The sequence below is a fragment of the Diadema antillarum genome, unplaced genomic scaffold (genome assembly GCF_040938485.1).
Source record: "Diadema antillarum isolate AM-2024a unplaced genomic scaffold, OU_Dant_1.0 scf00000146, whole genome shotgun sequence".
In the NCBI taxonomy this organism is placed as follows: domain Eukaryota; kingdom Metazoa; phylum Echinodermata; class Echinoidea; order Diadematoida; family Diadematidae; genus Diadema; species Diadema antillarum.
In genome coordinates this window covers 1,513,821-1,529,966 of record NW_027271035.1, presented here as the reverse complement: position 1 = coordinate 1,529,966, position 16,146 = coordinate 1,513,821, and the positions used below count along the sequence as shown (strand labels likewise).

Here is a 16,146-nt window from a genome sequence, read left to right as displayed (position 1 = left end):
GCGTTTGGTATAGTTTGAAACGTGTCATGTATGGTCTTTCCCTTGCTACTAAGTTCGGTCACGGCGAAAGTTCCGTTTGATATTTTGATTTGCGTACGGAATCAAATGCAAGTCTTTTCAACAACACACTTGCGTTGGTTATTTTTTTATTTTTTTATACGATAACAGAGATGCAGTGTCAAGTTTCGTACGAAGAACCACAAGTCTTTTCGCAACGCTCTTGCGTTTAAATACATCGTTGCGTGTGATTTGATGGATTTGCATTTGAGTTTTTAGAGTTGCGTTTAAACACAACTCGGTGAGTTTCAGTTTCATACAATTTTCTAGTTTTGTATGATTATCAAACGCAAGTCTTTTCAGCATCGCACTTGCTTTTAAATGCAAAGTTGCACGTGATTTGATACACCTGCATTTGATTTTCTTTTCTTTTTGAGATGGTTTAAACGCAAAGTTTCTATAGAAACGGGCCAGGTTTCTAATCCCGCTTCGGAATATAACGTTAGAATATTCGGATGAAACGATAAGACCTATTTCATATTCGGATAACGAATATCTACTTTGTAGGATCTAGGTGAACAAAATTTGTGTGTTTTGCGAATTACGGATCTTCAGAATAACAATCGACTCATAACGTGATTTCATGAACACAAGCTATTATAGTAATTATCCCAGGAGCAAGGGGATTCCCTTTGGATACCATTACAGGGGAGAGTGGAGTGAACGCGGGAGAAGTGGGATACCTCTCATGTGTATCTCAAAAAAGTTTTGAACTAATCAGATTTCAAGTTATTAGGCATTTGGCATCAGAGTACAAGCACAATGACTGCTCTCCAACAACTCTGCAGGAGAGTTTAATTTTGAATTATTTTTCCGGACACAGTTTTTATATATATATATATATATATTTTTTTTTTTGCATTCATTGTAAAATGCTTTCTGAATATTATTCATCATACGGCTTTAGCAGGCACTTTGGCATGTTATGTAGGTCTTATGAGTTTCAATCATTTGTATTAAAAGATTTTGCAAAAATTAGCTAAATTGTAATATTAGCTGCCATTTTGATTTTTTTTTTTTGGGGGGGGGGTTTACTGGGGTAAACTGGGACATCATCAATGTCCTACTTCTTCCTGTATTCAAAGATATGATAAAAATAGTTGATATAAAAAATGTTAATGCAACTTTCTCTGATGGACCATAATGGATTAGACACTATTGTATCACGTTTTCCAATGAAACTCTTCATGTGTAAATATTCAAACACACACACATATAGGGCCTACACGCGCGAGCGCGCACACACACACACAAACACACACACACACATATTATTATATGATATCAAATTCAAATTCAAATTCAAATTCAAATTTATTTCACATGCTAAAAAGAAAACATCACGTTCACAATAAAACAGAAGAGAAAAATATACAAACAGACATAGCACGTGAGGGATCAGTAAAGGCCGTATGAAGCCTATCGAGGCCGATTCCCTTACAAACAATAAATAGTACGCAATTTCCATCAAATATACATCAAGGAACAAAAACAACAAAGAAACATCACACCAATAAAAAAAGAAAAGAAAAGAAAAATATGCTTGTAATATTGTCTAAGCCTATAGTTACTGTTCGTCCCACTTCACCTCAACCAATGTCCCACTTCTCCCATGGGGTGGCCCACTTCTCCCGGTTCAGTAAGCCTTTTTTAAATGAGTCAATAATGACACAAATATGAGACTTTTAGGAATATCACGTGGCCTAGCATGTAGTCTTTTGGTCCGAGACACGAGTGCCCCATTCTATAAATATCAGAAGAGTTATACGAGCATTTTCATCAAATCACATTTTTTGTCCCACTTCTCCCCACCCTCCCACAGGATATAGTCATTGATAGTAATCACTCAGATGTTGTGTTGTGGAGGAGGAGGGGGTTATCGTCCTGTATCACAAAGGGAAATCGTCATGGCGTTATACCAAGGAGGTATGAGAGAACTCTCATACCTCCTTGGTTATTGTCCTCACGCTATAGCTGTTCCGGGATTGGGGGGGGGGGGGGAGGGGTGGTAGCGTCGAGGGGATTATCTCTTGGGTGATTGTCCTATACTTTATTCGTTATTCCAAAGGTTGGTTAATCCAAAATTGCATTTTCATTTTCGGATTAACGAACCTTATGACATTTTCGCCCAATTGAACCGTCGGAACAGCAGACTTTTCACTCTCGGATGAGAGAGAAAATCCACTCCAATAATAAATAAACTTCAAAAGAAAGAAAAAATATTCCCGACAGAATCACCCCCCCCCCCCCCAAAAAAAAGGGACAAAAATCGGATAAGAAATAAGGAAGATATGACATTTTGAAATTTTACTTTTTTTTAAAGACATTTTTTCGACCAGTGCTTACGAATATTAAAACCAACAAGTTGACAATGTCATGCTTTCACAATATTATTACGAAAATCTCATCAGCTGTATGAATAATTATAAAACTGGTCTTGAAACCACAAACGGAGAACAAAGTTAACTCTGATATTACCTGGTATGGGAACATGCTTTTACTTGCATAAGGTAAGAATAACAATTTTTCCAAAATTCATGTATAGAATACATGAAAAATTGTGAGGATATGACATGAACTCGCTTATTCGAATATTCAAGGATTGATCAAGAAATGTTTTCAAAAAAAAAGGTGAAATTTCAAAATGTCATGTCTTCCTTATTTCTGATCTGATTGTTATCATATTTGTAGCATTCTGTAGGGAATATTTTTCTCTTTCTTTAGAAAGTTTTTGTTTTATTATTAGTTTGTTTGTTTGTTTGTTTGTTTGGGGGGGGGCTGTAGCAGACTATTGATTTTCACCAAAGATGCTTCTTATTGATGGAGAGCCAAAGTTCCGAACTTCTATCATAATGACAAATTATCACAAACAAAAGCCGTGAGACATTAAAAATGTAAAAATATTTGACTTCTACTTTGCACATGCCGGTGCACATGCTACGAAAACAACCCCACAACAGGATAATATTGACATTATCCTCCAATTTAATGTAGTTGTCTATCAAACAAGATGATGACTTGAGTTTTTGTAATCAATGTTGTCTCAATTTGCATCGTCATGATTATCATTGTTTGCTTTTTAAATGAATTGAATCATCGTTCGTTTGAATAAGAATTAAATGCCTACACCGTATACACTAGTACATGTACAACGCAACAAGGATTACGGGGGGAGGGGGGGGGGGGGAGGGGTGGGGGTGTATCTCTGTGGTTTCCATCTTTGTTGTAGCCACTCTTTTCTTATCACGTGACACATAAAGGGCCTTGGACGCACATGCGACTTTACGGCGTGGTTGTTACGCAATCGACCGCTTTGAGATCATATCAAGCATCGGCCATAATTTACTCGGCCTTCTTATTTCTGCACCATACTTTTGTACAGTTTTTCCTGATTGGTCAAGACGAAATAATAAGAAGAGTAAGAATTGGCACCTTTAAACGTCGAGAAATACAACTGTATATCACTTTTCCGAGTGTAGTATCAGTATAGGAAAAGAACATTAATTGCTCAAGTTCACCAAAGTTGCTGTCGTAGAAAGGAACGTCGAGAAATATATCACTTTTCCGAGTGAAGTATCAGTATACCCAGTATAGAAAAAGAACATTAATGCTCAAGTTCACCAAAGTTGCTGTCGTAGAAATGTCCCTATCTAGCTGTTGCGACGCCAGAGCTTGTATTGCTGTGTATTGTATTCAGGTTTGAGCTTTGAATAAAAAATAACAACAACAACAAACTAGGACGCCTTTGAATATTCATTTTCTTCAGATGAAAGGCGCTATATAGATGCTGTTCCATCATCATCATCATCATCATCATCATCGGAGTCATCATCACCATCATCATAATATAGGTTTTCCCGGCCAATTTCGCACTTTTGTCAGTCCATTTGATAAAAGGTTCATTCAATTTAGCGAAAATCCTCGTCACTGCACATTCTGTCATTCAAAATTGCAACTTTGTCGTTCAATTTAGCATTTCGATCAGTGAAATTTGCACATGTGCCTTTCGATTTCGTAAAATGAGCATTCAAATTGGCACGTGCTCTTCAGTCATTCAAATTCGCCAACACTGGCCGAAAGGGGTATTTCAGTCATTCAATTTCGCGTATGGGCAGTCAAATTCCTAACATGTTCATTCAAATCAACGTCATGTTATTTCTTTTTTGAAAAGGTGATAACATTAAACGCGTATTTCTATGTGACTTTTTGTTTCATCCACGCACTGTTAAGCAGTAAAAGTATCATATTTGTTACCATATATAACTCGAGTTTGTTGTTCTGTAACGCCCCTTTTCTTTCTTACATGTCATTTTAGGCCTATGTACCAATACTACAAATTAACTTCATCTTCCTACAGTCATGACAGCACAAGTTAGATGCAGACGTATTTATCAAGAAGACAGAAAAAGAATTATAGGAACATTTCATGATCATTAAACCTTGACTTCCTAGAACTGGCCGACACACTCGAAATAAAGCACTCAACGGCCAGATAAGTTGTGGCCACATGATGCACTATATCTTCGGACTGGAAGAATCACTAAGCACATTGAAGAAAAAAAAAACTGTTTCCAAAATCTCTAAAATAAGTACGAAAATATGAAATGTAATGACGCTTGCAAAACAATAAATATGTTGGCAAAAAACAAATAAAGAAAGAACCAAAGCATAAACATGCGTGCTAAATTGACTGCAAAAGATGTTAAATTGGATGCCCCAAAAATGAATTTGAATGAACGAGTGCGGCATGTCCGTGATCACGTGACTATGTCATTCTAAATTGAATGAACGAATAACGAAATGGCGCTTGTTTTACGAATTTCTATTGAAAAAGTGTTACTAGTAATTAGAATGAGGCTAAAGGTAATTTGAATGCTCCCAAAATGAATTTGAATGAAGAGATCATAAAATTGAACTACCGAACATGTCATCTACTCTAAATTTTGCTAAAAAATTGAACGCAGCAATTATATAGGAATTGGACTGACAAAAGTGCGAAATTGGCCGGGAAAACCTATATTTAGATCAACATTCGGAATGTTCACTATGCACTATTCCTGCTTTTGCCTGAAAGGCTTGTTTGAGATAATCATATCGGATTCACTGACCTGTATTATTAGGATGCTAAGTACTGACTCGCCGATCATTCCTCGGGTTGAAGGCGGAAACTCAGAATCACAGGAGATCGATCCGTTGAAGGTTCTTTGAGGATCTCAGGTAGAATTGATCACTGCACCCAAATGGACTCCCCCTAATAATTTATCTTTGCTCATCGGATGGCATTCCAAGGAGCCTTTCTGGAGGACCCGGTGCACCGTATCTTATCAAGTATGGACCAGGGACCGAGGTTTAAACTGTGTTAAATATCGCATATCCATACCCATGTACAGTACCCAGAACTGCGGTGCAGCATCCTCACCCCCCCCCCCACACACACACACACTTTTGGCTCTTCAAAAAATCAAACTCGATATACAGTATTCTGTTAAAGAAAAAAGAGTTATGTTTTAATTAAAAAACAACCCAACAAAACCAATTGCTTTGCGAAGGTTCCACCCCGAGAAAAGATAAACCCGCCACCAGAAAACAAAGAATATTACGTTCTACCAATGCTGTGATGAGAAAAAAAAGCAAAGAAAGTATGCAGGAGTTAGTGCTTAGTGAGTGTATACAGTCATGTACTACAGTCAAACCTATCTATAGCGGCCACCCAAGGGAGACGAAAAAAGTGGCAGCTATATACAGGTGGCCGCTATAGACAGGTTATTCAACTTCGTGTGATGCATTGCCTACATACATGTACATGTGTCATCGTTGTATACATCAGTAGGTACTTACGTACATCTGATGTGTACGTATGCACACGTGTGTTTCATGTATTGAACAATGCCGGTGGCGGTGTTTATGAAATTGTTGCACAGTAGCATGTGTACAGTCGTGAAGATGACTTGGCCACTGGCCGCGTTAGACAGGTGGCCGCTATGCACAGGGTGGGTCTTTAACAGGGTTTTTCTCTCGGGGGGATTTTTCAGTGGCCGTTAGGACAGTCAGACAGATGGTCGCTATAGACAGGTGGACGCTAAGGCAGGTTTGACTGTGATATAATTCTGGCCGATTGTGCCCCGACTGCTAGAGCGAGATGGGAGAGTTTTACAGGGCGAGTTGCACGGGGTAGACCTCTATGCTGAGCACTGATTGATTATCGTGTTTACATGATTGTGGTGATAATGTACACTCCGATTCTGCGCGCGGCAGCCTCCCCATTCATTCAACACATCATCATTCACGCGTCCACCACATTCACTTACATATTATCCACATTGTAACAGCACATGGTATCTAGCAGTCATTCAAGCAACATCCGTACATTATGGCTGGTATTGACGCGGAGATGGCAGAATATTTCCAACGTTTTCTGCTGCCCATTGCAGCAGTAATCATTGGCATTCGATTAATTGTCTTCATCTACAGGAAAATCTTCCCTCCTGTTTTTGCAAGTTTCTGTAGGCGGGTGAGCAGAATACATCACGAAGCAATACAGAAACACAAGGAGAAGCTGTTTGCTGGAATTTCCTCGCTCTCTCAGGAGAACAAGCGATGCTTTGCTCTGGAAATCGGATGTGGACCTGGCAGCAACTTTGCTATGTACCCGCCGAATACTTCCCTGACTGTCGTCGAACCGAATGAGAACTTCAAGACTGATGTAGCGAGTAACGCGGCGAAATTTTCATCGCTGGAAATCGCAAACTTCCTTGCTATGGGAGCGGAAGATTTGAAAGAGCACGTCGCAGACGGGAGCCAAGACGCAGTAGTCAGTACCCTCACCCTCTGCTCCGTCCAGGACCTCGAGGCGGTTGTGAGCGAGGTCTACCGTGTGCTCAAACCAGTATGTTTGAATTTTTTGGTACATTGACATTGTATTGAAAAACCAGTTAGAACAATGATGATAATAATAATAATGATGATAATAATAATAATAATAATAATGATGATGATGATGATGATGATATTGAAAATAACATGCCTATCACAATCCTAATAAATATGCATTAGAGAAAAAATATTTGTTTTATAAATTAGTTATGTTAAAACAAACAAAAAAAACCTGGTACAAATTTTTATCATGTCAACTTTTTACCAAAAAGAAAAAATAAATAAATGTTCATCTCATTAAATTCATCAATCTATTGTCTTTGCTATTAATTTATATCTTTGCCATTTGCTTTCCTTTACTTGAAATATCTAAAAAGATGGAATATAGACCATCTAGGTTTGGGTTTTCACCAATCTCACAAATGCTTTTTTATAGTTTAATTCATATTGTTCTGCACAAACAAGACTGAGTTTAATCATTTTGCCAGCAATTAGCCAAATTCTGCATTTGTATAGGGACATTTAATATTAATCATTAGATCCTATAAGGAATTACATTACAAATGGTTTCAATGGGGGGAAAAAGCAAATAGAGAATAAAACTGGATTATAAAGGACTTCTGTATTGAATCTCTCTGATCCATGCAACTTGTTTCTGCCGCAGGGAGGACATTTCTACTTCATCGAACACACGGAAGCACACAAGAAGGGATGCTGGTCCCATATCTTTCAGCGGCTCCTTGCTCCGGCCTTCTATGCCCTTGCCGAGTGCAATTTGACCAGAACCCCGTGGGTGACTGTGGATCGGGCAGGATTCTCCAAAGTCCAGTACACCAAGACTCAAATTGGATCCCTTCCTAGCCTCTTCAAGTGGCATGTGTTTGGCTGTGCTGTCAAATAGGAGGAAAAGGCGATAGTGGATTTGCTCCTTTTTTCAGATTTTTTCTCTTTTCTTTCATAATAGTAAATAAGCTTTACAGTTGAAGGAAGTTTGCTTGTTTGTTTTCTAAGGAATTTGACCGAATGATTTAGCAAGGAAAGTGTTTGTTTTAATTAAGTTTGGTCTAGTGCACATGACTTTCACCTAGTAGCACTGGCTAGAGTTGAAGGTAGTATTTGCATGATCTAGACAAGCTGTAGATGTAGGTTTTTTCTGTCTAGAAATGTCTGCATTTCAGTAATGACAAATTCAGGTTTGATCCTGGCCCAGATATTCTTTTTTTCCCCTTCATATCCATTCTGAGACTGGTGTGTCTTCTTTCTATCTGCATTCCAAATTGGGATTGTTTTTTATTTTGTTTTTTATTGTTTTTGTTTTTGTTTTTGTTTTTGTCAAACCTATCTCCGAAGAAAACCAAAAATGCTGCATTCAAAGATGATGACATTCAATGCAGTGATCTCATAGTACTTGTAAGCAGTTGTACAGAATATTCTTTAAATTTTCAAAGAAAACATGCTATGTCTGTATGTTTTCAAACCCACCAATATCATGAATGTAGATCACATTGTTGACATTATGCCTTTGATAATTCATTATAATAAGATTGTGTTGGGATTTTGTTTTGGCGAACTAATGTCATGTTTTGGCTTTATGTTTCCAGCGTACTCGGACACTGAAATTGCTATGACTTTTCATTCTGATCAGCACAGATGATAGCGAGCTTATTACAATATGCGCTTTTGTTAATTTTGTATTTCCTGTAAGAATTCGAAAAGAATAAAAGATTGTACATGTATTAGAGTTCATTGTTGCTTGCTAGGCATGGTGATGTCAGATGGATTGAAATTAGTAGCTTTGTATAAAAGAAAAAGATGACCTGCTCTAAAGTGGTACCACATCTTGTGAAAATATCCAAACTAAGCAGCCCATATTAAGTAAATGTAGATATCTGAGTGGACAGGGTACTCCAAGGAAACTCTATGGTCGCACTATTTTCAGACTAAAAGTTTTTTGAGAGCTCTACCAGCACTGTGAAAGTTAACCTCCATAAAGAGATAGGATGCTGTAATATTGATTACTTCACCAGTATTATCATGAATAGAAATAGTAAACATGTTGCACATAACCAAGAGGTAGTTCTTTTCAAACAAGTATTTCTGTAAAAATCATTTTATTGCATTATGATTAGAAATGTAGTAAGCTGTAATGTAATGATGGAAATCTGTAGTTTTACAGAGTAGGATATTGATGTGTCAAGTATTGAGCTGCAGAAACCAATGGTAGGGAATAAAAAAAAGTAAAGAGCTCTCCTAGTCAAGTATACAGCAGTGTATGCTTAGAATTCAAATGCACTGGTACTGCAATGTAAAATGTCTTCATTGCTTGACTGGCAAGCCACACCCACTTTGAGTTTATTAAACTAAATGCTCTTTTAAGTATGTACATGTAGTACAGCTTTCCACTGCGAGTTCAATGTTCATTGTATGGCAAACATGCTCAGCTTGTTAAACACAGACCCTTGTCCATTCTTTGTAGACGACAGCCACAGAATAAGTTTTGTTATCTGCTGATTGTAGGGTGAAAGTACACATTATTATTGTCAAATGGAGTGACTAAGACAGTAGCTAGACATTCATTTATTAGCTGTGAGCATATTGGTTGGTTCTGTACCAGAAGTACAAGTTGTACCTTGCATCATGTAATTATTTTTAGGGCCTGCACAACGGGAGGGTTGGTGATGATGGGTTTGAGTGGCCCCCCTTTTGTTTTTGCATAATACTAGAAGTTTCTAAGAATTGAAGCATGTGCCCCTACCCCCCCCCCCCCTCAAATGGCACCATAAAATTGCACTTAAACCCTTTTTCTCAGCTGATTAAACCCGGAAGTGACACCAGAAATATAAACTGCTCCCCCCTCCCACTTTTAAAAACACAGTGCCAGCCCTGATTTTAACATACATTGTAACAGAATATCCCAAGTGATTGGACGTGATAACCCACAGTTTCTTTTGGTGATAATTCTGCAGAGAAGAAGATATATGGAGGGAAGAGATTGTATAAAAGTAGTTCATGTTGCAGTTTTAGAGCTAAGACTATTTCTACAGATCTCCTTTAAAACAAGTCACTTCATTATGAAGTGTGGAAGAGTATAAAGGTTACTTCGTCTGAAGATAAGACTAACAAGCGGCTCTTTCTGGAGGAGAGTGGAGACCTTTGGACTTTGTAGGTCACCTGCCTTTAAATCTCACAGGCAAATAGAGGTCTCTTTCATTCAGAGCTGTGGAGGTTCCAATGACATGAATTTGTAGCCAAGCACCTTGCATTTGTACCACGTGCTGCCACAGACACAGCGTTTCTATGCTGAACTTGGGGAGCAGAACTCTAAATAAGCTGTTCAAACAATTCACCTGCATGAGGCACATTGTCACAAGTTGGTACCATGGCAACTGAAGACAGTGAAATCGGGGACTATTTTCGGCGATATGTCGTTCCCCTTGCGATCCTCTTTCTCTGTCTCAGAGTGTTCCTGTTTGTCTTCAGACGGTATCAGCCGGTTATGTACGTGAAGTTTTACGACGGCTATGCGGAGATGCACCACAAAGCCTTCAAGGTACAGAAGGAAAAACTCCTCTCACAGATGTCCAGCTTCGGGGCGAAGATGGACGCAGGAGACGACAAGAGTGACCAGAACAACAAGAGTGACCACAGCGGCAAGAGGATACGAGCAGTGGAGATTGGCTGCGGACCGGGAGTGAATTTCGGCTACTACCCTCCAGACACCTCGCTGACCGTCGTCGAGCCGAACCGTCACTTCATGAAGGCCGTTGTGGAGAACTCGGCCGCGTATCCCAACCTGCGGGTGACGGGGTTTGTCTGCGCAGAGGCGGAGAATCTGAAGGAGCACATAGCGGATGCCTCACAGGACATTGTGGTCAGCACCCTCGCCTTATGCTCTGTCCGAGATGTCGCTGCTGTCATCGGTGAAGTTCACCGCATCTTGAAACCGGTGAGTTTGCATCCTGTCATTTTTTGTTCGATTGTTGTTGTTTTAATAAATGTAAGGTAGGTTTCACTGCATGATAAAGCCTTTACCAAAATTTACTATTTTCCCAGTGTTCCTCACAGTTTACTGTTATCTACAATGTATTCAAAAATGTGACTTGCTCCTAGGTTTGTACTATAACAGGTGCAGAACTTTGAATTGCTCTTTGACACAAAATGTTTTGCAATTCAGTCTACAAAGCCAACTTAAGGAAGAAAGAACACACACGAGAGTGAAAGGGTCCCCAAAACAAAAATTTAAAATAGGAGGGGTGGGGTGGAGAAATGTCTTTCACTGTGATTCTGTAGTGTGTGTGTGTGTGTGTGTGTGTGTGTGTGTGTGTGCGTGCATGTGTGTGTAAACTGTAAAACGAGGAATTTTCGCGTGCATTTTAATTTCGCGAGCGCCAAGATTCGCGAAATTAAAATGCATGCGAAAGTTCTTGTCTACACTATATGCATTGAATGCCAATGGCAGTTGGCGAAAAATTCATGCCGCGAATATATCATGTTTTACAGTATACATCTTGGGGGGGGGGGGGGTATGTGCTTCTTTGTGTTTGAAGAGGAGGAAAAGTGTGTGCATTTGATAGAGCTTATTCTACAAGAGACAAGAGATTTTGTTTATGTTCACCTGGAATATCTACACATGGTACTAATCCCATTGGTTGCTATATTTACCAGTGCACATCACTGATGAAATGATTGTTTTACCAGAATATCTTATTTTATATAGCACCTAGATAGATCCTTGTGATTTGATTGGTCATTTGATATTGATCTTTGGTCCCATTTTAATAATCATGTTATTTTATATGTGCAGTTTGGTTAAAAAATATTGCAAATGCCGTGTGATTGTGTATATTGTGCCTACCCTTGGTAATTGTTTCATCTTCACAAAAAAGTTGTGTAGAAAAATACCAGTACCTAACTGGCTTTACTGTTGGTATATATTACAGTGTACATCCTTGATGAGGAAACTGGCTGTATGTATGACCATTATTAGTCTACTTGAATGTGACTGGGTACCAGCTAAAAAGTGAGTTCCAGGGTTTAGCTTTTCTACTGGACTGGATTGCCCCCCCCCCCAAAAAAAAAGAGAGTGCAAAACTAATCCTGGCTTGAATGACCTATGAAACCCCTTACCATTATCCCTCTGTGATTGGTGCATCAGCCAGTGTAATTGGAAATTAACTGTGAATGAACAAGTGTCATGAAATTACATTATGTATGTATCATAAAATTTTAGTATTCCTCAGTGACTGTTGTTAAGGACCGAGTCTTCTTTTTATCTGAAGCTCGTGAGTGCCCCCCCCCCCCCCCCCCCCCGAGAAGACGACAATTTCTCATCTTCTTAATTTTGCGTCTGATTTCCTTCTTGCTTTAAAGGGAAGTTGAGTGGCGATTTATGTATTGCAGGTTCATGGGAGACTTGCAAGGCCACAACATCATTGTGTCATCTAACTTATGATCCTAGAGTCATGAAAACATTAGATTCTGAAAAATCTAAAATGACAATGTGTAGATCTGTTAATTTTATGCCACATTGCAATGAAACCTTTGTCATGTGGGTTGTCTATGTTGTTGCTCAGGTAATGGCTGATTGGATAAGGAATCTAAACTTTCTGGACTGTGAAATGAATCAAGTCTTGGCAGGCAACAGGAATGATGAAGTTTTTTATGACAGTATTCAGTGAATGCTCTTAATAATACATGATTCTTATTTTTCACATCGTTCATAGATTGCTGAATTGGGTTCAGTTCAACACAATGTGGTCGGCTAATAGAATTTGGCAGCTTTTTGGTTCACAAAGAGGTGGAGATCAGTATAATTGTTCTCAGATTATCAGGCTGGTTGCATTTGTAAAAATGCATCCAGTAAATTTGCACATACATGTACATGGAGTGTTTGTCTGACTGCAGAGATGAAATGCTGCAGGTGTCATAAAAAAAAAAAAGGAAAATTGAGACAGGAGTCAAAGTCTATGTAATAGTCTCTGTCAACAGGCTCTTCATTGATTATCATTAATGTACATTGTGATGGTCTATGAAGAAGGGAAAAAAAAACCACATTGCATCTTAACAGTCAGCAAAACTTAGGAACCAGGTACCAAGCAAGGGTACTGATGGCAGTCTGTGCATACATGTAGTCTGCATAAATAGCCATGATATGGAAAATTCACACAATGAGTTCAACTATATAGACAGAAACTCCAACTCTCCCGTTTTCGACGGGAGATCTCCCGCCGAAAATCAATTTTTGCAAAATCTCCCGTTCTCCCGCTTGAGAGTTAATTTCTCCTGCCCTGGCTCTTTGTCTCCCGTTGGAAAGGATTTCTCACTTATTTCTATCGTATGTCACGTATGTTGAAAAAATAAGCCTTAGATAGCACCAGAGAGCATCTAGAACCCTGGGGATTTCATGCTTCGCACACATCAACTTGGAATCTCCCGTTTGCTAGGGCTTTCAGGCGGGAGAATCTCCAGAGCAGAAGGTGCTTTGGGTTGGAGTCTCTGTATAGATGCTGAGCCATTCTTTTAGCAAATCACATCAGAGCCACAGAAGAAGTGAGAGTCTGAGACATTATGAAAGTTTAACAAGATATGGAACTGCACTATGAAGAGGTCTGATTTGTAGCAAAGAAAAGTCCAGCTTTGATGATTTAGTTTTTAAAAACAGTAATTTTCTGTTTTCTTCTAAATCATATGTGAACACCATAATCTAAGTGAGGGTAATTTGCATCAAGTTAGCCATGACTTCAGTGGGCAAGTCTGATTTATGGATTTATGCCCCCCCCCCCCCCCCCCCCGATGTTGTAACAACCAGTTCATGTGTGCCCACAAAATACTGATGTCAATACTTGTAAACGCACTGTGAATGGCATGCATTGGTTATTTCTTTTATCTTTTATAATATTGTTTATGATCTTTCTGTTTAAGTGGATTGAGGGAATGCGGCAGTATTGTTGTGTGGATACAACAACTTGTTTCAAAGTTTAAGAATTTAAGTTTTGATGCCACCATTGTTGGATGAGGAGATCATCAGATTTCATGACGTCAGACATGGACAACAGTATAGAAAAGACATGAGGAGATTTCAATTTTCATTTTTATGGCGTAAAGTGAAAGCAATTTTTTTCAGAAAACATCGCAAATTATATTACCCTTAAAATTGCAGTATCAAGAGGAGGGAAAGTGTACTTTTCATGAAAGAATAGAACTTTGCAAAATTCTCAGTGCATTTTCTTCCTATCATTGTCCTTGCATGACATCACAAACTGGTTTCTCTGCATTTTCTTTCTATTGATGCCTGTGCACGACATCACAAACTGTTTTAGTTTTCTCATCCAATGATAGGGGCACCAAAACTTTTAAAATTCGTAATTTTTGAATGAATTGCCGATTTTTCTCAAACTTCACAAATGTACAGTTGGCAGCAGAATTATTCAACCCCCTTGCATTATGGACGCTCTGGCAAACTGAATATTTAACATTACAGATATTAAATCATGCAAATGGTGAACAGAAAGTTTATTACAAATGCTTACCCGATCAATAATCTTTGATTTGCATATAGTTAGAAACTTTGATCATTCATGCATGAAGAGATACGGTCCAGTGAACACATTGTGGTCATTTTAGACCTTTCTGTGATCACTGAAGCATGACGTGTTATGGTCTGATGATCACAATTAATTTCTTTTGTTTTTATGGATTTTAAATAATATCTTGCCATTCTATACACAACTCTTAGCATTTCAATGTTATGTTCATTTTGTTATGTTCATTTTGACATGACTTAAACTTTGAATTATTAATATCATGGCTAAACCTCTTTACAAACTCTATGGTGGCAACTTTTACTAGAAATTAGTTCATTTAGATATTTTTGTACAATGAAAAATACCAATTGAAGTATTAAGAATCCTAAAACAAATTCAGTCATATTGTGTCAATTATCAAAACATTGAGTGAACAAACCACGTTCAATGAAGCATTTCACGTTTTGCTTCGGTGATCAGCGAAAGGACTGAAAATGACCACAAATGTGCTCACTGGACCGTATATAATCTCTTTATGTGCATGCTCAGAGTTTGTAACTATATGCAGATCAAAGGCTACTGATCTGTTATTTACTTGTAACTATCTATCTGATCACCACTATGATGATTTAGTAATAATCTGCAGTTATAATGTAATTCATTATGCCAGAGTGTCCAAAATACAAGAAAGGGGTTGAATAATTTTGCTGCCAACTGTATTTTACTAAATTTGCTGCATTGACTGATGTCAATCCACAAATGTGTGGGTTTCATTTCCTTTTAGATACATGCATTGCACATGTTGCAAACTGGTCTGTTGTGATTACAGTAGTTGTAAACACTTTTTCCAATCTTGTTTGCTCCAATCTCAGGGTGGCAGGTTCTACTTCATCGACCACACTGTGTCCGACCCCGGTGACCTATGGTGTCGGTTCATGCAAGCGGTCATGGGTTCCTACGTCCAGTTTGTTGCCCACTGCTCTCTCACCCGAAAGCCCTGGATTGCCATCGACCGGGTAGGATTCTCCAAGGTGTGCTACACTAGGCAGAAAATCAAGGCCCTTCCAGCTATCTTCAAATATCATGTCTATGGCTACGCAGTGAAATAGCGCCCCCTCGGCAACCTCTGGCATGAAATCGTCATTAGGGCAATTGCAGGTGACTGAGCAATACTTTGTGAGGGCGATATTTTATGACCCTGTAACAACGAGGGCAGCAGACATCAGTTCTTCATCTGCATCACTTGAATATTTTTGGTTTACTGCCTGTGCCGTGTAGTTTTATGAGTGCCATGTCAATTCATTAATACAAGAAGTGGCCTGAAGGCATTCTCAATGCAAGCAAAATGTACAACTCTTAGCAAATCAGAATAGACAGTGCACATGGGTCATTTTTTTTTTTTTTTTCAGTGTAGTTAAAAGATGCCATCCCCTCTGACTGAAATATGTGGTGCTTTTGCTTTCAATGCATATAGTCTTTTGTAAAGAGATATTTTGATTTTTTTTGTTGTTCTTTCTTTTTAAAGGACAAGTTCACCTTCATAGACATGTGGGTTGAGTGAATGCAGTAATATTAGTAGAACACATCAGTGAGAGTTTGAGCAAAATCGGACAATCCGTTCAAAAGTTATGAATTTTTGAAGTTTCTGCTCAGTCAAGGCTGGATGAAAAGACTACTATTGCTTGTGATGTCA

At 38.6% G+C, this 16,146-nt stretch overlaps 2 protein-coding genes across 2 annotated transcripts; both read left to right on the top strand.

Moving 5' to 3' along the window:
• The first annotated feature begins 6,403 nt into the window (after window positions 1-6,403).
• On the top strand, window positions 6,404-8,479 carry LOC139721592 (thiol S-methyltransferase TMT1A-like). The gene is made up of 2 exons (XM_071632922.1): window positions 6,404-6,943; window positions 7,595-8,479. The coding sequence occupies exons 1-2, from the start codon at window positions 6,428-6,430 to the stop codon at window positions 7,829-7,831; spliced, it is 753 nt and encodes a 250-aa protein (XP_071489023.1). The 5' UTR covers window positions 6,404-6,427; the 3' UTR covers window positions 7,832-8,479.
• Window positions 8,480-9,027: 548 nt separating this feature from the next.
• On the top strand, window positions 9,028-15,900 carry LOC139721591 (thiol S-methyltransferase TMT1A-like). Its single transcript, XM_071632921.1, has 2 exons — window positions 9,028-10,876; window positions 15,326-15,900. Exons 1-2 carry the CDS (start codon window positions 10,310-10,312, stop codon window positions 15,560-15,562), a joined length of 804 nt encoding a protein of 267 aa, XP_071489022.1. The 5' UTR covers window positions 9,028-10,309; the 3' UTR covers window positions 15,563-15,900.
• Window positions 15,901-16,146: the final 246 nt, after the last annotated feature.